A 20,993-nucleotide genomic window follows, 5' to 3' on the forward strand; every position below is an offset into this window, starting at 1 on the left:
GAAGTTGAGCAACACAGGATTTAGGTAATCCTAGATTCAGAATCATAGAGCTAAAGGAGATTTTAAGAAGTTATCTAATTTATCTCCATATCGCTACGAAAAATCAGCTTTGGCTGCATCATTTCTCAGTGCCTGCCTAGCCTATTCGTCAAAATCCTTCTTTATGTAGATGCTGGACAACAAAACTATTGATTTTTGTCCTTGACACTGGGAAACTCTTGCTAATGTTTAAGCAGAATATATTTTAAATGCTTGCTATGCATCCCAGCTATTATAAAAGCCAATAATAGACACTTCTCCCTAGGTCATCACTTCTGTAATAATAATACTAGTTGTAAAAAAACCCTTATCTTGGTCAAAGTGAAGGTCAGTTTTTTCCCCTTCAGTGACAAAAGAACATAAACAAATACAATTGAACAAAGGGCATTTTGACTGAATAAGAAGGCAAAGTGAAGGGGTGGAAGAGGACAGATCTGAGTGCCTTCATAAAGATACCGAAGCAGGAGATTATGCGCCACAATATATTTAGTGTACAATCAGAGGTCTTGAGATGTAGGAACTAATCTGAAGGTCTCAGCTCCATTCGATAATCTAGAGCAATTCAGAGTTTCCTGCTCTTCTGGTTTTAATCATCATTCTGTACTTCTATTATCTACAACTCAGCTCTTTCAGAAAGATGACACTGACATTTGCTGACCAAAAATATAAAAATATATATACTTTATATATACATACAAAGACAAAATATTTTCGATAAGGAATTTTTTAAGTTAAACTAATACCAAAGTGTTATTTCTTTCTTTCAAGATACAGTGCTTTTGTCACCCATTATATCCTTGGGTGGATCCAATAATAAGTATATTGTATGTATATTGTATGCAATATATATTGTATTATATATTTATATAAGCATATGTGTATATACATTTATTAGCATATGTATTAAATTTCTTTTAAAGAACACTATGAATTTAGAAAATTTAGAGAATGTTTGTTTTATCAGGAGCTTAGTGTCTAATCAATCAAAATCAAACAGTACAGTATAATAGTATAAACAAAGTAATAGTATAATCATATAACATAATAATAGATGCAGTATAATACTATACTATACTACACTATAATATAATATAGGTTTGGAAATATCTAATGTATTATTAGTAAGTATATAAGCAGCCAAAAGTAATAATAGAATAACCTTGTTCTTGGGAAATCTGTAATTACAAGACCCTCACTTTATATTGTTACTGAAATATTTTCTAGGAATACTTTAAGTGAACCAGGGATTGGTCAGAAAAACAAAACCAAGGAGGTACAGTTGAGATTAAACCTCAAATACAGTTACCTAAAGAAGGAACATGGCATCTTCAGAAGATTGTTGAAATCCTGGGACAAAGGTTGTGAGACTGTCAAGGGAATCAACCACTCACTGGACCTTGGTGCTGCCAAAGCACAGGACTGCCCAAGAAGATAAAGAAAAGTGGGCCTGCAGCTGTTTGCTAAAAAGATGTCCATTAAGTTCCCTTAGGTATCAATCACCAAATGACAGCTCCTACCTAACTTTTTAGAGATACCTAAAGGTGCATATTGTCCACTGCTCTATTTGCTATCTCACACTTTACTAACTCTCCTCACAGCCTTCTTTGACATGACCATTGATACTACCTACTAATACACACCACATTAACATCATGACTTACATTACAATTAACTGCAATGAACTTTTCAATATTTTGCTCTTTGTCACCAGGAAGGAAAGGATTTCCTGCTCAGAGAAATACTTGTTTTAGTGATCAAAGCAATAAAGCAAAAACAGAGATCAGCTCTCTGAAAATCTTTCTGCCATCCAAAAATGTTAGTGTTTTATAAGCTGTGTAATATATTGACTCCAGAGACACACATCTAGGACTGTAGCAGTTTATTATCTCTTCTTTGCCACTGCTGCTGAATGATGTCTCCCAAGCTGCTGCATATATCAAAAAAATACGTGTTTCACTTTTAAAATGTTTTATCTTCACGTTTAACTTTCAATTCTCTCATGGGAAAACATATATATATTAAGAGATTACTTCATACTTCACACTTCACAGCCAGAGAAGGTTTTAAGCTTGAGTCCATTACCACACACTGCATTAAAAGGAGCACTTTATGAAGACCAACTCAAACAAAAATACATACTCTTTTTGTCCAATTGTATTTTGTAAATGCCAACCAAGCTTCTTTTCCAGTGCAAGTTTAGATGTTGTAAATTTGAAGGAAAAATGTCTGAAGAACGTTGGAATTTTTTTTTTCTTTTTCCTAAACAGAGATGTAGGGAGATTTTCTTGACTGTGTAGAGGTGACTCCTGAGAGAAGGGAACTCGTGCTTATTTATTTATTTTTCAAACTAATCTTGACACAGACACAGGGAAACACCTTACCCGACTCGAATAGAAGCTGTTTTAGCGAAACGTGACTTGCAAGAGAAAAAAGACAAAAGTGAGGCAGAAAGCTACCTTCTTACGACATCTTCTCCATTCCAACACGGGAGTCCATCAGCAGCTGCCAGCTCATTCCCGCACAGCTGATCCGCCAGGCTGCCGTAAAAGGCTCTGTAGAGACGGAGGTGGCTGATAAATTCTCTGCACACGGGAACACGAGAAGTAATTGTCAGTGCCAACCAACAACATTAGGCTGTCTTGCTGCTGTGCATTTCTAAAAGATAAGGAATGTGTTTATTCCATTACACTCCAGTGGTTCCAGTGATAGTTTAAATTGATCTGTCAATAGATGAGTTTGGTTATTTTAGATATGCTTCATTAGTTTACAAAGCTGATACTCCCAATTTATGCCAAATAAAAAAAAAAAAAAAAAACAAAAAAAACCAACCCTGCTTCACATATGCTTTTTGGAACAGGAACTATTTTCTTTCAACTTAAAATTTTCTTGCATTGCAGTGATACAGTTTGCAATATTATAGCTGGACAAACAGACAAAAAAATGTTCCAAAAAAAGAACAGCAAATAAAAAAACAAGTGCATATGAATGTCTCCTGTTTTTCAAAAGTGCTGACAAGAAATCTCCCACATATCTTTACAAATACTACAAAAAATATTTTTTTAAGTTATGCAGCAACTCAAGATTTAGGTAAAATGGGTTTTAGATGTAGGTGTTAAGTATTTACATATTTATTTATTATTTATTATTTAGTATTATTAGTATTTATTATTTATTTAGTATTAGTATTATTTAGTATTATTAGTATTTATTATTTAAGATTTAAATAACTGTCTGAAGGATTGTATCAGTTCTACCATGTGCTGTGCTGGCAGCTCATAAATTATGTATTGTTATTTTAAATAATTTTCAAAATACCCCAAGGTAATGAGAAGTTTTTGTACTTAATTCAAAACAAATGAATTACTTTTTAGTTGGTATGTTCTTAACACAATTGTGATATTTAATACAAATTGTTTATTTTTGTTTTGAAAATCTCATTCTGGGAGACCCTTTCCTACTGGGAAAAATTACAATACTTATTCATTCTGGAATGGAACATGACACATTACTGAGTTATCTATGACCTGCAGGCACAAAGAAAAGCCACACCAAATACTGTACTCATTGCCCTGTAACCCAGCAAGCTCCACTTTATGTTAACTTTTATAGTGTCTGGAGTTGTTAAAAAATGACAGAAATAGTATATACAATTCCCTATATTCAGTCACCACAGGACTAAAATGCTATAGGGAACTTTTTTGTTCAGTATTGTTTACTTCAAATTAAACCAGATAAAACATCAGTGATTTATACACTCCATCATTTAAAAAGCCATACGTTCTTTCATGTAACAGGGCAAAGATTTTAGACAAACTACAGTGGTTTTGATTTACTCTGTCTATTAAATGTGATGTGAGTGCCCTACTAATTCTAAAACTGCAGGTCTGAAAAATACCATGTAGGGTCAATTTTGACTATGCATCATATAATTGCCTATGTGCATTAGGTTTTAAATATGATTCATGCACACTCTCCTAGACATGAATAGTTATATACTTTATTTCCCCACACCCAAAATTTAATCCAGTGTGCACAGTGGGTTTGCAATTTCCCTCCAAATGCCACTGACTGGATTGATTTTGATTTTGTCTATGCTTTCTGTCAATATTCTGGGTGAAAAATACTGTTTAGAGAGACCTCTCAAAATGAACAGTTGGAATTTCTTCTGAAGAAGAAATAAAAATAAATAAATATAGCTGTCATAATATCTATCTCAGTCACAAACTGCATTCTAACAGAAAGGCCATTCAGTTTATTAGCAAATACATCCTAAGGCAAAACTAAATTTAATAGAGAAGTAATAACTGATTTCAGTCCCTGTTGATGTGTGACCAAAGCAGTTAGAAGGGCAAATGGTATGAATGTCAATTTCCACATGATCATCCTCTAGACCAGATAGCATGTAATTATAGGCAGCTGAGCACAAATGTGCAATTACAGTCAGTGGAAGTTGAAGACACTTTTTATCTGTTTATTCAGAAATGTTCTTTTATTTATTTATTTGTTTATTTTACAATTTCATCCTCTGCACTAGAAGGTATCTGCAGTATCAAGGTCTGGAGAAAAAAAAAGCATTGCATATTATCAAGTTTGTATGTTGAGATGGAAAGGTTTGCTTGGATTTTTTAAAATTCATCTAACTATTTTTTGGCATCAAAAGAACAAAGAAATTTCTTCTGCTTCTTGTACGAAACACTACCAGAAAATGCCAGTTTAGGTCCAATGGTGAAAATAATTCAGGAGAAGTACAGGTAGCAGCAGCCCAGCATGTACTCTAAAATGTAAACTTTCATCTGGACATGCATTTGGAAAACAGAAACACCAAAGGAGGTAATAAAGGTGGAGTTAGAGAAGAGCACTTCCTTAAGAGCAAGCTGCAAGCACTTGCTGAAGTCATACTTACATGTGAGGTTCTTACAGTTGCTATGGGAATATAAAGTGAAATGTAAAGTGGTTGTGACTAATAAGGAAGGAGGTGATCCAGGAGGTAGCAGCTGCAGATGATATCAGATAGGAATATCCAGTGTTCTGTGCTTTGAAACATGGAACAGTCCTGGTTTAAGTGAGAATCTAGAATATGGTATTGTGTTTTGCAGAGGGTTACCAATCAGAAAACATCAAGAACCTGCTTAGCTACATGTAACTGAGAAACATGCACCTGTTTAATGGGTATTCCCTGAAAAAACTTCTCTGCTGGATAAAGAAAACTTCTTTTTTGCATATCTTTCTGTTACCACAAATGTTTTCAAAACTCTGCATTTATATTTTAGACTGTGATTTCTTTCTCTACTACTTAGTAACTGAAGGTCCTTGAACTGAGAATAGTTTGCCTTGAAGCTCAGAGGCACTTTTTCTTCTCCAGACATCAGGAGTGAGCAATTATTCCCTGCAATGCTCTCACTTCAGTTTCCTTCCGCACTACAAAGTGAAATGAGAGGAAAAAAGAGGACAAAGAAAACTCCTCTGTATTTTAGCAAACATTATGACAGAAATGAAATTCCTGATTTTAACTTCGTGCTTTATTTTCATAATGGAGCCTTTAATCTTAACTCCAACACTCCTAATGCCTTACAGTGCTATTACTTCTTACAGTCATTAAAAACCTCATTAACTTGTCTAAACATAGACTGGCCTTTGAGATTCCTTCAACTACCTAAAATATCTGCAGAAAGATGGAGGCAATCGCAGAATCACAGAATCTGCTGATTTGGAAGAGACTCACAAGGATCTCTGAGTCCAACTCTTAGCCCTGCACAGGACCATCCTCAGTAGTCTCATCATGTGTCTGAGAATATGTTCCAAACACTTCTTCAGCTCTGTCGGGCTTGAACTCTGTGATAAAACTTATGGGACACCTACATCTTTCTCAGCAGGAGAAAATCCATTGGGATACCCCAGGGTATTTCTGAGTGGCACTGGATGTTTGCAGACGTGTGGGGAGCTCTCCTCTCCAGAGAGTGTAATGGCAGCTCAAACACCTAACTCACACAGTTACACAAAGTCCACCCTGCAATGCTGAGCCAGGTTTAAATGAAATCTCCAGGCCTCTGCAGTCACTTCAATTCATAATACCAACAAAAGAGCCAGAGAAAAAAATTCATCAGCTCTTGCTTGAACAAGGCTTTCAAGATTTAGTCCCAAATGCTTACTCGTCTCTTTCTTTATAGCAGAAAGGTATGTAAGAAAAGTAATTCATTTTTTCTGTCTTATCAGCTTGTACAAACAGTTTTCTGTAAAAAGCTACAGTTACTTTTTGTCAGATTTAATAATGCCTGCTGATATGTAAAGTTAAATGTAATTCAAAAAATTACACATAGCGCTAACACTCATTCTATCAATGTTATCCACCCTCCTAAATATTTTAAACCACATCAAATGACCGTGGCTGTATGTCCATTACTTCTGAAAACAAAATCTAGCCATGAAATTTCCCTCTCCAACATGTAACAGAGTAGACTGTGTTGCTAAAATGTTTCTTCCTTTGGAGACTATTCTCTAGTAATGCATGCCATTGCACTGAGCATAATCTACTCCCTTGTAAAATTAATGGCTTACTTTATTCTTTCTTTCTGGCTGTAAAACTAATGTCTTACTTTCTTCTGTTGGTGAGTGTTTCTTCACTGTCTCTGGAGAACATCTTCAAGCCTTGATTATCTTTGTTCTGATCAAAGGAGCAACCTGGAGACTGTTTAGGCTTCCTTACAGGAGGACCACATATCTTATTCACCTAAAAGAAAAAAAAGCCAAAAGAAGAAGGAAAGAACACATGTAAGCAACAATTGTTACTCATCTCTCAATTCAGTTTCACTACATTTTAACAAGAAAGAAAGAAAGAAAGACGAAGAACATAATTATCATACTATGTAATACTGTATCCATAATGAATGCAGCAAACACATAATTAGTCATTTTATAGTAGAAAAAAAAACCAGTAAAAGCATCCCTTTTTAAGGCATACCAAGTGTAGAAGAAAATCACCACGTATTTTATTGATTGTGGCTTTTTTTTTTCTTACCCATAAGGAAGTAATATTTTTTTTATATAGACAGTATTGGTAACCTCAGAGAATATGATGTGTTGTGAACAGCCGCATATTTCCACTTTTTCTGTAATGTATCCCAATCACATTTACAATATGCATTGAACTTTGTGCCTTCTTTCAGGGTTGATGAATTATTATGGTATGTTCAGCCCAGTTACACAAAGATATAGTAAACATCATGGTGGAAACTTGCATTACAACATTGAAAGAAGTTAAGGTAACGACCCAAGATGTAAGTTTAATGATATTGGAACACAGATGTTGAAAATATCAAGGAATTTTATGTCTGGCTTTCTGATCTAGATGTCAATAGATAAAAATTCACATGAAATCTCATTTTCTTCATAAAATGTGATACTGAGCATTTTGTATGACATAGGACATCAATCCACATTCTTAGCTCATTACTTTTCCTAGTCATTGAGTAAAAATAATTAGGAATATATATATATATACATTTATTAAATAAGAGATAGTTATGCTTGTAATCATATCTGACAAGATATATTAAGCAGACTGAACAGCATGCATTTGTGTAAGCTAGCACTGGTGAAAAACTAATACTGTATTATGTGATTTATGAAAACTTGGTAGTCAGTACGGAGTCAACTTTCAGACAGAAAAAGGAAGACAGGAGGTCAATGTGGCATCTAAGGCAGGCATCCAATTTTAAGCAGAAACATATTCAAAATGCTACCATGTGAAGGAAGGAGCATGTATGCTACAGAACAAGGATTATTGTTTCTTATTGCTTTTTATATCCCCACATTTAAGAACAGAGACAGCAATTAAATCTCATTTTCAAGTTATCATCATGCACTAAAGAAAGAAGTGCAAGTCTTAGGGACCATCTTTCCAAGCAAGAACTCCTTTAGAGCTAGTTAAAAAATACATTTCAAATTTAAAATAGAATAAACACACCTAATTTTAATGAATTTTCTGACAAGCATGTTGTATGTGGTGATAATGAAAGACTCATTGAATGCACTTGCTTAGGGCAGAGAAAAGAAGAAATAATCAGCATTATTACTACATAAGAAATAGTGTTCACTTTATGATTTGAAATTGAAGGTAAAGTTGAAAATGAGTAGTCCTTTTAGGCCATGGTTCACAAGTCACAACTCAGGCAGCCAAGTTATACTTTAGTCCCCTTTCAAATGAAACACATGAATTTACCTGCAAGACAATGATCTCTGGACATATGTCTAATGTCCTTTAAGGGATTACACTTTGAACATCACTTGAGGCATTCATTTCACCGTTTCTTCTTAGAGGCAGTGATTCCTTGGACAGCATCTTACCGCATTCCTTCCTGTCCTCAAAGTCAGTTTCAAACCTCCCTCATACTATTGCCCCCATTACTTCTTCAGAACATATTAAGTCATATTCCACCAGCTTAACTGGACTCCCCATTTCCCCCCTTCTAAGTCTCTACACTTTTTCTATGCTTCATGCATCCTCATGCAAGTTTGCTCCTTCAGTTCCAGCCTCTGCAGCAGCATATCCCATCAGCCACTCTATGCCAATATAATGGAGATAAATATACCAAAGACACAAAATGTTTCCATCATTTTACTTGTCTCACTTTTATCATATTCTTTTATGCTCACTGATGTGACACAGGGAACATTATGCTTATGATCAGCTTTTATGACAAAGCAACTGATTGTTCAAGCTGCCTCAGTTCCAGTTTCCCATACACTCTTCTGCTACTCTTTGTTTTACCAAGAATAAAAATAAGAGAGTGAGAGTCAGATCCAGATGTTTGGGAAGGAGGCTCTGTCTCAGGACAGGCCTGGGTCAGGTGTATAGGGTGTTGTAGGTCTCAGGTGCCTTGTACATCTGAACAAGGCACCTTTGCTGTCCAGGCACTTGCAGAGCCTGACTGCAGGGTGAGAGCCTGTGGGGAGAGGAGAAACAGGGTGGAAATGACTTGCTGGCTAATGGAGCCCCTGAGCAGATGACTACCAGTCCTTCAAGGGAAAAAAAGGAAAGGGAAAAAAAAAAAATTGGTTCCACCTATAATAAACAGAAAAAAACTCATACACATATTCATGTTCACTAGGAAAACAAGAGAATCCACATATATCCGTATTTCTTGAATTTGCAAGAAAGTCTCATCATATTTTTCTCTGATTAAAATGAACAAAAAAATAATTTTTTTACAATCATAGTGACTTGGAATATGGATGGTACTTGTTTTATATGTGCTGTACATAAACAGTTGTTTCAAAATACTGTCTAACAGCCTTCCTCTGTTCACTTTGAGTCAATGTCTCACGAAATGCATTTGCAATACCTGGAAATTTGCATTCACTGATACATGTAAATACAAACATTAGTTTCCAATATAAAAACTTTCTTAAAAATTAATGCTGGGTAAACTTTAAATATAAAAATAAAATTAAATACCAGTAATTATCTGAAATGTCTTTTTAAGAACTGATTTTTTCCCTGGTGTTGGGAAATTCTGAAAATTCTAATAAAAACCATTACAAAAAAGCACCACATACACCTCTGCCATTCTCACAAAGATATGCATGACAGTAATCATACTGCTGAGAACTCAGCTGTGTTAATGAGAGCAGCAGCACAAAATCAGCTCTTTAGCAGTCATTTTTTCAGACACAGATTCTGAAGGACAAGCTACTTCAGCATTTTACAGTGGTGATGTCAGCATCTCTGTTACCTTTCTCATATCTGTGATATTTAAACCTCTGAGACCACTGGCTTTGTGCAGTGTTGGTTCTTCTTTCTGTGTTTGGTACATCATGCTCATTTTGCTCACCCAGCTGAACCCAGCCTGGGGAATTTTTAACTGTTCAGTAGTGTCTGTCACTTTTATGTCATTAACTTTATGTGCATGAAAATTTACTTTTGCCTTCCTCACTAGCCCAGTCTTCATTATCTATCACCTGGCTTCTGCAGTAAACTTGTGCACGTGAAAATGTCATGTACTGTTGTCTTGCCTTCAGGTGCCTGTTCTGTCTGTGAGCCAAATAATTTATAACTCAAATATGCCAGTATTTCATTTCCCAGTACAGGGCTGGTGACAGTCTGAAAACCAGATAAATACAGCTTCCATAATAATATCAGCTTTGTATTAATTTTTAACGCATTCTTTATATCTACAGGAAGAAGTACATGTGGTGAGCATAACACCACCTAATTGTATTTCTTGTGTTTTTTGAAGGACTGCAACTATATCCATTAGCTACATTGTTTCTTAATTCTTAGTCTCTGGAATGCGAAATTAACCTTCCAATTGAGAAATCATTCAGTGCTATTACTGCCAGTCTTGAGAGACTGGAATCTTAACTTTGAGAGAAGAGCAATGCTCCCACTACCCTCCTGAACTAATAAATGATCATTTTGCACCAGTACCTCATCAGAATGTATTCTTAATATCTTTCAGCTTCACTGGAATGGGATTTCCTCAGAATGTTTCCACAAACAGCATTCTTCTTGTCTTCAAAAACAGTGTGTAAAATGATCCTCAAAGGGGATGAAAAATAAAAAAGTGAAACTGAAAAATCATAAGAAAAATAGTTCATTGAGATACCTCCTACTGAATTTCAGGAAGAATAAAAGACTTCCACAAAATTTTAAAACAGGCAAGCCTCAGAAACTTGCTAGGATTTTTTCTTTCTTTTTTTTCCCCTTTTTTGAAGTGTTCTTAAATACCACAAAATATTTAAGGGCATAAAAAGAAACCTCAAAAAATTATAAAACTCCTGATTTTCACAGTTCAGACAAACCTATTGTCATTATAGTCAGCATGCTGCTATTATGCACGATTTGTATGCCACAGTATGATGACTGAGTTAATTAAAAGCTCTTGTAATAACCATGCAGTTAAATTGCAATTAGTGCCACACGTGAACTTTACGGCAGTTTGATTTTGCTTGGTGTGATTCCTTAGAATATCTATCTGATTACTCACAGTTTGGAAAACTGGAGCATTATAAACCTTTGTATTTAAACAGGAGTGCAAAATGATGGGAGCATCATATCAATAATGGTCAGACACTATCCTCTAAGTTCAGACACTCAGTGTGAGAAATGTGACACATTCTTTGTTTTAGTTTTGGCTTGTGCCTTTTGCTCTTTTTTCCCACTATGCAAATGGTTCTTTCTGACTTCAGCATTTCTACTGAAATTATTTTGCATCAAATGATGTAAGCAAACAATGCACAGTCCTGTGATGCACTTCAAACTAGATTTACCAAGTCTCAGTAGACTCAAGTCTTAATGCCTATATGGACCATGACCACACTGATGCCTTGCAGATCTGAGAGACTGGATCCATCTAGTTAAAACCTGACATATACTCAATTTATCTCTAAGAAATCCTAGAGATATATACATATATGTATCAAAAACTTACATTGTTTGCTAAACTTACCAAAACAAACATGGAAGAGTTAAAGAAACTCCTTAAATAAAGGAAAAGACAGCTTTCAGACTCCTGATTCTGATACCCAGCCAGATCTGAGTAAATGACCAAGAGGTTTTGGACCCAGAGAGGCGTCTTCTCCCCTGTTCCTTGATGCACAGTACAGTCTAAGTGACTAGCTATGCCATAGTCTCATTTTTATTTAATACAAGTTTTAGTTAGTGATTAGTCTGGTGGCTTTCAGTTCTAGTTGTCAGATTGTAAACTTCCCACAGTCCTTGCAGTTAAAACCCCTCAAACACTCATGAGTTAATAGACAGCTGAAATATAATAACCCTAAAACAAAGCCAGAATGAAATATCAGGCTAGTTGCAAATACATTTGTTGCAAATGAAATGGTGTTTAACTTTTTTTAAATTTTTTTCTTTCTAGAAATACCCAAGGAATACTTTCTTTTAGAAACATATTCTTGGTGAGCCACCGGCATTTCCAGCACCAGATTGCTAATCAAACTACCAAAGGTATTGATCAAGGAAAACAATGTATTAAACTGTTACAACTTCCTTGGTTTGTTTTGTTTCAGCTAAACCACGAGAGGGAGCATCAGTATTTCAGTATTCCCAAGCATTTCAGCTCGCTTTTTGGGGTTTTGGTTTCGTTGTTTTTTGGTTTTTTTTCTTGGAACAGTTGCTCATTTAATCTCAAACTTCTGTTTCAAAGAAAAATGCATTTTGATATATGAGAAGGTGCACATGGCATGGGAAGTTAAAGTATTCCCTATCGAGACAAATTCCAAGGTTTTGAAAACCTTGCACGAGGTAGTAATTGTCTGTTTTTCCCTTCAGAACAGGAAAAAATTTAATCTGCAATCATTAATGTGAGGAGAGACTGGTGAAGTACTGGTGAGACTGGTGTGCTACTCAGGAAAACCGTGAACAAATTGTGTTATTTTCTTTGCTTTCTTTGCAAATTTTGTCTTCTTTATTTGTGACTACTTGACTCTAACAATATGTCTCAGACATAGAGAAATAAGCAAGTTCTGGAGTTACAGTGGAAAATTACAAGATTCATACCTACACTTAAGCATTTTATAGAATTTGCAGAAGTCCATGACAAGTGAAGAGGAAAACATTGTGAACGAAAGCCTAGAGAATTAGAGAGCAAAGATGACACTTAGAATGCTTGCTCAAATTACTTAACAATTTAGAATCCCCTGAAAAACAAATCTTAAATAGACTTTCCAGCTAATGATATTTTCAAAGAAATTTTATTCACAATTGAAATTGAAATTTCAGGTGATACATGAAAATGCAGTTATAATTTTTCAAGAGACGTAGAATTGGAAAGGTTTCAAGCTCAAACCCAACCAGGTGGTACTGTGGAAAAGTAAGCTGCAGATGTACAGAATGTACACCCACCAGCAAGGCAGTGGTAGCCTCCTCAGGAATAAAATCGAAGGATTATATGTTGGAAATAAAAGGAAAGTAATTTTCTGTGATATATAAATTGAAGTACAACTTGGAGATACTGAACTAATAATTCCACTTGGTTTGGCACTATGCAGCACCACGGCCGTGGGGAAATGCCCCATACCTGGAAGTATTCAAGGCCAGGCTGGATGGGACCTTGAACATCTGGTCTATTGGAAGAGTCCCTGTCCATGGCAAGGGGTGGAACTAGATGATCTTTAAAGTCCCTTGCAATGCAAACCATTCTGTAAGTCAACAAAATCTTCAGCCAAGACCAAGAAAGAGACAAAAATGCAAAGAGTTTGGAAACCAGCTTTGATAATCAGAATTTTTTCATATGGTTTTGTAAAAGACTGCTGTTCAAGCTGTTGGATTCTGGAAGTCACAGTCCCCAACTTCCACGTGATTGAGACTCATATCCTCCTCCTACTACTACGTTTATCAAAATCAGTAATCCTGTCCAAGTTCTTAAGAGTCTTGAGACTGTTCTCATATCTTGTCAGTATTTAATTATCTCTGATTTCCTTCATAATTTTGCATATTGGGGATTACAAAAAGAAATCTAAGAGCTCATTAAATATGAGCTACTTAATATACTTTTAATTTGTGTCTTCTGGTCTTTAATTACTAAAATTGTAAATGGTTTTAATTCTGCTGTTCCATTCAGAAGGGACTAACCCTCAGCAAGTCTGGCAGTAAAAATACTTTCTCCTCCTGAATGGAGCTGGGAGGGAAGGAAATGATTTTTCTTTTTTTTTAGTTTAAATGACTTAATGTCAGGGGAAATCCGAATGTTCTCAGCCAAGTTACCCTGTAGCCAGAACACAGCACTGCCAGTTCAAACTCTTCAAAGGCAGTTCAACAAAAACTGCTTCTTATGAGAGGCTGCCAGCTCTCCCGATCCAAGACTGCTTCAGCGGATGCCAAGGTGTTTCATTTATGTTCATTGAAAACTTCACTCTGTGGTTCTCCTCCAGAAAGAAATTATATAAAACCGATAGTAGCCCTTCCCAAAGATCAGCTGCTTGTGTGTAGTTTGAATGATTTATTTATGCTTTCTTGTGGTCCAAATATACTTCATTACTCTTTATTTCTGTGTGCCCAGTAAATACAGCTCTGACACAGAGGGCTAATATTGTGCTGTCTTGTAGGACACAGGCAGAATTGTTCTTTAAATCTAGGTCTAAGACTATCGAGGGTCATCTGTGTAAACCAAAAGAAATTCATTATAAGTGTGGTTGTCAATGAAAGCAGAACTGGGGCTCCATAACCTTTATCAGGCACATAACTCAAAACAAAAAACGTATTTCAATTTACAATACATGACGAACTAGTGAATGCAAACCAAGGTGGCTCCATCAGCATATCTGCACAATGTATTTACACCTTCATGCAGGCTGCAATTTATATTGCAAAACTGTGAAGAGCAGAGCAGTTTTGTTAGCAAAATTCCGTAACTAAAGAAAGTTAATAAAATCATGTCCACTTAAATTAACAGTCATAATGCATCATTTCATTTAGCATTAGACACTGTCGATAACTCTCTAAAACTGGAGGGTCACCTTTTCATGATAATAAGAAACAAAAAACATCAGAAAAAAAGGAGGGAAAGCCCACCATATAGTTGATATTTCAGAGAACTTATGTGTTTCTTCCCCATCTCAAACTGCAGCTTACAAGATCAATGTTTCTGCTTTCTCTATCTATATATTAAGTGTTTCAGTACTTCCTCACTCTCTTCTTTGAAGCTGGGAAAACCAGTTTTCTTTGAAGATTTTCAGCAACATTCAAGATGGCCACTAATTCATACACGTTCATATATGAACCAAAACAGTCCAAAAAGCTCATTTGCTTCAAAATCTCTGGATTTACGCTTAAAAATGTTTTTCATTACAAAGGGTTGGTAGTGATTTAAAAGCCAGCTAAGATACCAAAGTCTGCTCAGCTTAGTACCCCTCTCTTTGTGAAGTTACTCCGTTTCACAATGAAAAATGAAGAGCAGAGAAAAAACACATACACAGCTTACAGAAAGGATTGTTAGTGTTCTTCACACTTGTTCATGCCTTCTACTCAGCTTTGGGGAAGGAGTGAGAAGTCTCCTTCCTTCTCTTTTTGCAAATATGAAGAATCAGATCACAGTATTTTCAGTCCCCCAGAGAATCTTCCTCACCTTCAGTCCAAGAGCCCAGTAGGCACAATGAGACAAACCTGCCACTGTGCCAAGCAGAGTTAGATCTAACATATCACCTAAACCCAGTCCATGATGGCAGCCCAGACTGCTTACTCTGCATTTTTCAGACCTCTGAGTCTCCATGCAGCCACTGGAAAGAGAAAAGCCATTTCAGATCTGTGTATTTTGCCCAAATTTTACCTAATCTTCTATTGTATAAAAAAAAAAAAAAAGGGAAGGTATATTAAAGATCCTACGCCTTCCTGACATAACAGACCTCTATCTTAAAAAAGAAAAACAGCAAAATTGAACCATTTAACATAAGTTTCAAGTAATTTCAAATTGTGAAGTGGGTTCATTCAAAACACATTAAATACAAATGCATAATGCATGCTATGATATATTCCTACATTATTTACTTGGCATTCTAGATTGAACATATCTCATATAAACCTGCACTACTCAGCATTGCTTGCCAAAGGCATGCGTGTGTATTGATAACTGTGGTGGTGTGGACTTGGCTAAGAGCCGAAGGCTCACCCAGCTGCCCTCTCACTCCCCCTCCTCTAAAGAATCAGGGGAGAAAAATAACAAGAAAAAGCTTGTGGGTTGAGATTAAGACAAGATCATTCACCAGTTAATGTCATGGACTCCATTTGGGGAAGACTAAATATATTGCAAATAAAAATAGATTACAACAGTGGGAAACAAAAATCAGACTAGAAACACCCTCTTCCTATCTCCTCCATCTCAAGGTAAATCTCATTCCTTCATTTCTAGCTCTTCTGTTGCCCCTCAGTCCCCTAAGTACTGCAGGGGGCTTGGGGACTGGGGATTATTGTCAGTCCGTAATGCCAGTGCAAACTTCAGCCCATACAAATAACTCTACTGTGGGAGACACAAGGGAGGAATCTGGACAATTTGGCAAATGAATTTTAAAAAAGCACTTTTCGGGAAAGTGTGAGATGTGAACTTGACAGTGGATTTGAACATCTCGCCAACAGTGAGAAATATCTCCTCTGTCATTTCCACAAATGAAAAGAAAATTGGGGGAAAAAGAAGTGGAATAGGAAAGGATCTACCTTGAAAGTGCTACCAAAAGCTGAGATAACATATATTTAAATTCTGAAAAGCTGAGGAACATAGCAACTGCTTTTGTTTAGATAGTTGTGGTTTCACAGTTTCATGTTCTGCTATTATACTTAAAATGTTGATGGAAACAAGTGCTTCCAGTGTTTGCCACATATCTCCCCTCCCAGTGTAACATAAATCTTAACATAAAAGACAAACAGGATATTGTCAAGTGTATGCCCAGAAATGTCTATATATTTTGTCTTTCCAATTTGCATTTGAGTACAATGCCTTGCTATATCGAAGGAGCAGATCACAACCCTAACACCCATTTTTTCCACAATGTGCACATAGCTATGCAAGTATTATTGCTTCTGCCAATATTCTGTGCATGATTTCAAGCTCTATTCCTACACATTAGAAAAATGTAAAACAATGGCAGTGTAAAAGGACACCAGTTTTGAGGATGATACAGCAACATGGCATACAACTGCCATTCCAACAACAAAATGTTCTGACTTGTGATTACCACGATTTTTATGTTAAATGTTGTAGCAGGCATCTTCCTGTTATTGAATAAACACCGATTTCAGCCACAAAAAAACCAACATAGGAACTCATAGTAATATGTAGTGTGTGGTACAAATAGCAGAAATGAGGGTAACACTTCAGACATTAGTAAATGAAAAGTACTGAAATATATAGAAAGGATGGATCAAACAAAAAGAGATGGGAAAAGCTGTCCAATTGCTAAGTATCTTCAGGTAGGAATAAAGCCTACTATTTAATGAAAACAACTTTTCATTAGTTACAAACAAGCCATAAACACTTTATTTGGTGATTTTCACTTTGTTTTCAAAGTTCTCCATTCTCTTTTCTGATGAACAAAACCCAACTTAGCTTCAGAAGAAAACTTTTTGATAGATGCAAGAAGATTTTCCATGACGAAACAACAGGGAAGTGAAATACAACACTACAAAAATGTGAATTTGACGGAGGTCACGACTGCAATAGACTTACTTCATGTTGCATTAAAAAAATGACATATGCATGGCATTATAAAAATATGCCATTATATAAATATGCTATGCTGTATCATACAAGTAGTACAGTTTTTTACAGATATGGCTGGATGCATATATGAAAGGAGAGAACGGGAAGGTGATGGCCTTCAACTCTGTGTTAGCTGAAGCAGGAATCTTCTTTTTGAACACAACTGTATTAGACTTTAAATCCACTTATTGTTCAGCAGTTTTCACAATTGAGTTTCTATCGATTTTGTGAAGTAATTTAAATTCATCAATGTATCAAGTAATTTAAATTCAACAAAGTTATGATGGCACAGTCAAATGCCAAAAATTTCAGGCAGAATTCCACAATTTTATTCCAAAACCTGCTTTGCTGAAAAAGATAGGGGTTTGGAGTTTTTTGTGTCTTTTTTCAAAGTATGAAGGGGTTGTCTTTTACAAATTGGTAATGGGAACATAACACTCGCTGAAAGTTAAAGGAGTACAAGGCTAAGTCCAGATAGATAGTTTGGTGACAGAAATAATATAATTTTCCCACAATGTCAGATTTAGGTAGTATCTGTCCAATCTCTAAACCAAAGCTCATTTTCCCTCCATAGCTTATCACCAATACCTCCACTTTTGTTGAGCACAGAAGTACTACTGCTGAGTAGTAGCTTGGCTACCACTTTCTTTGAGAACCTCCAGTCTATCACTCCATTAGTCTCAAATTTTATCATCCTGTTGTGGAAAATTTTATCCATGCTTAGAGATTGTATAAAGAGCAATTCATTCTTTTGCTTTGACCAAAGATCTATGAAATAAATAGATAGTGCATACAGACTTGTGAAAATTCAGTTTTAGCAACATGCTTACATGCAATGTTCACCAGCCATGAGATGAAGCTTGTTCCCACATCCTTCACTAACACACCACAAACAGGGTATGTTCTTGCCCTGTCCATGATCCCTCTGTGTGGGTCCTATCCCACCACAGCTACTGAGTAGAAGATGGTTGGCTCCTCAGTTAAGAATATTCCTCTGATGCAACCACCTTCCGAACAATTTCAAAGAATCAGATTTATTTAGGAGAGATTTTTTGAGGCTGTATAGTCCAACATCCCTAATTCAATCAGGGTCAGATACCGCTGGTTGTCCAGGTTCATGTCTAGTTGGGTTTTGAGTATTTCCAAAGATGGAAACTCTAAAACCTCTCTGGACAGCCCTGAAAACAGCTTGGCTTTTTCCTCTTCAGTGGCTGATACCATGTATTTATACGCATTCATAAGATTCCCCCTGAGCCTTTTCTTCTCCAGGCTTAACATCCCCATCTCTCTCAGCCTCTCCATATATAGAAGATGCTCCAGTCTCATACTCATCTTTGTGGCTGGACTCACTTCAGTCACTCATACTTTCAGTCACTTTCTCATACTGGGCAGCCCAGAACCGGACAGAGCACTTCAGAGGAGGTCTCACTGAGAAGAAATGGATCACCTCCCTCAAACTGCTGGCAGTGCTTTTCCTAATGAAACCCAGGAGGCTGCTGGACTTCTTTACTGTACAGGTGAATTTCTCATATTCAACTTGGTGTTCTCCAGGAGCCTCATGCCCTTTCTTTCCAGTCAGTCAGCCTCCAGCAGCTGTTGATGCATGGGGCTATTCCTCCCCAGGTAAAAGACTTTTCATTTCCCTTTGTTGAACTTCATCAGATTCCTCTCAGGTCAATTCTTTAGCCTGCCAAGGTCCCTCTGAATGGCACAACTATTTGGTGTGTCAGCTGCTCCTCCCAGTTTTGTACTATCTGCAAACTTGCTGATGGTAAGCTGTACTATCACCCCATCCATTAATGAAGACATTAAAGAGTATCTGCCCCAGTATCAACACCCGGGGGTCAGACCACTAATGACTGGTCTCCAGCTGTACTTTGTGCTACTGGTGACAACCCTTTGGGCCCAGCCACCCATCCATTTTTCAGTCTTCCTCACTGTGCATTTTGACAGTTTATATTTAAAGATGTTGTAGGAGACAACAACAAAGGCTTTGGTAAAGGTGAGGTAGACATCATCCATTGCTCTACCCATAACCTATCAATATGGCTCTACTATTAAGGGTGTCAAGTACATTAACCATTACTCCCAATCAACATTTTCTCCATTTGTTTGGAATATAGTTTCCAGGATTAGACTATCACCTTTCAGTGGATGGAGGTAAGGTTGACTAACCTGTATTTTCCTGTATCATTCTTCTTACTCTCTTTGAAGACATCACTTTATTACAGCAATTCTAGCTTTTTATACCTAGTCAATTCCAGGAAGAAAAATAAACCTTTAAATAAAGTTTATTAAATTATTTTTTCTGCTAGCATTCTATGCCACAAGAAAGATCTTGCTTTCTTTCTACTATTAGACAGCTGATTAAAAAAAAAACAAGACAAAAGTCTCTCTTAATAGAATATAATTATGCCTATTTTTTAGAAGACACATAAATTAGATATTCTTTCAGGATTAGACTGAGATTAAAGGACTTGAGAGCTTCCACAATTTTTATAATTTTGTTGTCTCCAACTGTTTTGAAAACTCTCAGAACACAGTGAAGACACTGTGCTTTTGAAAATCCCATTCTGAATTTTTGTAGGCTTACATTACATATAAAAGTACACGCAAGAATTTTACAAAACCTGTAGCACAGATTCCTCACTTTCAAAATAAGGAAATGCCAGAATTTGTGTGATCTTATTTTTTTTTTTATTTTGTGTTTCTGATTCCCACATTTTATATGCATATGTATCTTTTAGTATCATGGTCACATACTTAATTTTCCTTCGGATCCCAAAATCTTCAGTGCTCAGAATAGCCAATGAACAACTAATCAATATTCTTTTTCATCTCTTTTATTCAATATTAAACTCAGACACCATTGATCTTTTGGGAATCAAGAACAAAACCCATATGCAAAGTTTGCAGGGAAGATAAAACTATAAAGCCCTGAGAATTTTAGCTTTCTCTTCTTTTCTTCCCCCTTTTCCTTCATCTTTTGTCTGACCTCAGATCCATTTCCCCTACTCTCAGGACCTCTGTTTGTCCCACTCCAGTGAACCTCTCACTTGAGGGTTACCCAATGCATGGGAGCACAAGTCTTCAAATAGCAAAACAAAACTGGCTGAGAGCACAGACACTCCCTCAACCAGCTTGACTTTCAGCTGCCAGGGTAGCACGCATGGAGGCAAAGGGGTGGGAGCAGAGAGCTGAGGATGGTGCCAAAGCAGGACTTGGACAATCCAGGGTGAGACTGGATTAAACTGCTGTTGAATCACACTGTAAGTGACACAGGAGGCTGCTCCTCCGTGGCCTGGGGCTGTGACATTAATCCATACATAAAGGGAGTGGAAAAATGCTCTTATGCTGGGGATAATAGGCTCCATCCACAGCAAATCTTTGTAAATCTTGCTAAAATTTCTCTTTGTCCTCCTGTCTTAACATTGATAACAGAATGGGGGTGACCTGAAACAATTTATTGTAACTTCTAAGCAAATTTCCATGGGTTTTTTGTTTCTTTTTTTGGTTTTTTGTGGTGGTTTGGTTTGGTTTGGGGTTTTTTACATGTACTTAAGGCTTAAATGTGTCATAAAGTTCTTGTTCATTCATCAGACTGTACAGTATCCTCCAAGGGGACTTCCTTGGCTATACACAAGCTCAGAGACCAGCATGTGGCAACTTGGGCCAAGCACAAAAGAAGCACATGATGAGTCTGCAAGGTGCTCTGTAACAACGGGCACTTTTAGCTGTGTAAGAACTACATAC

The 20,993-nt window shown here is 36.5% G+C and overlaps 1 protein-coding gene across 7 annotated transcripts in view; it reads right to left on the bottom strand.

The window, feature by feature from the left end:
* The window catches only part of GPC5 (glypican 5), a 584,277-nt gene that overhangs the window by 468,454 nt on the left and 94,830 nt on the right, over positions 1 to 20,993 (bottom strand). For all 7 annotated transcript variants that reach the window (XM_086880902.1, XM_086880903.1, XM_086880901.1 and 4 more), the window contains 2 exons: positions 6,633 to 6,766; positions 2,496 to 2,621 (listed from right to left, as the gene is read on the bottom strand). In XM_086880902.1, the coding sequence (XP_086737028.1) occupies positions 2,496 to 2,621; positions 6,633 to 6,766 (260 nt within the window). The remainder of the gene's footprint in view (positions 1 to 2,495; positions 2,622 to 6,632; positions 6,767 to 20,993) is intronic.

The sequence above is a fragment of the Cyanistes caeruleus genome, chromosome 3, assembly GCF_971803275.1.
Source record: "Cyanistes caeruleus chromosome 3, bCyaCae1.hap1.1, whole genome shotgun sequence".
Classification (NCBI taxonomy): domain Eukaryota; kingdom Metazoa; phylum Chordata; class Aves; order Passeriformes; family Paridae; genus Cyanistes; species Cyanistes caeruleus.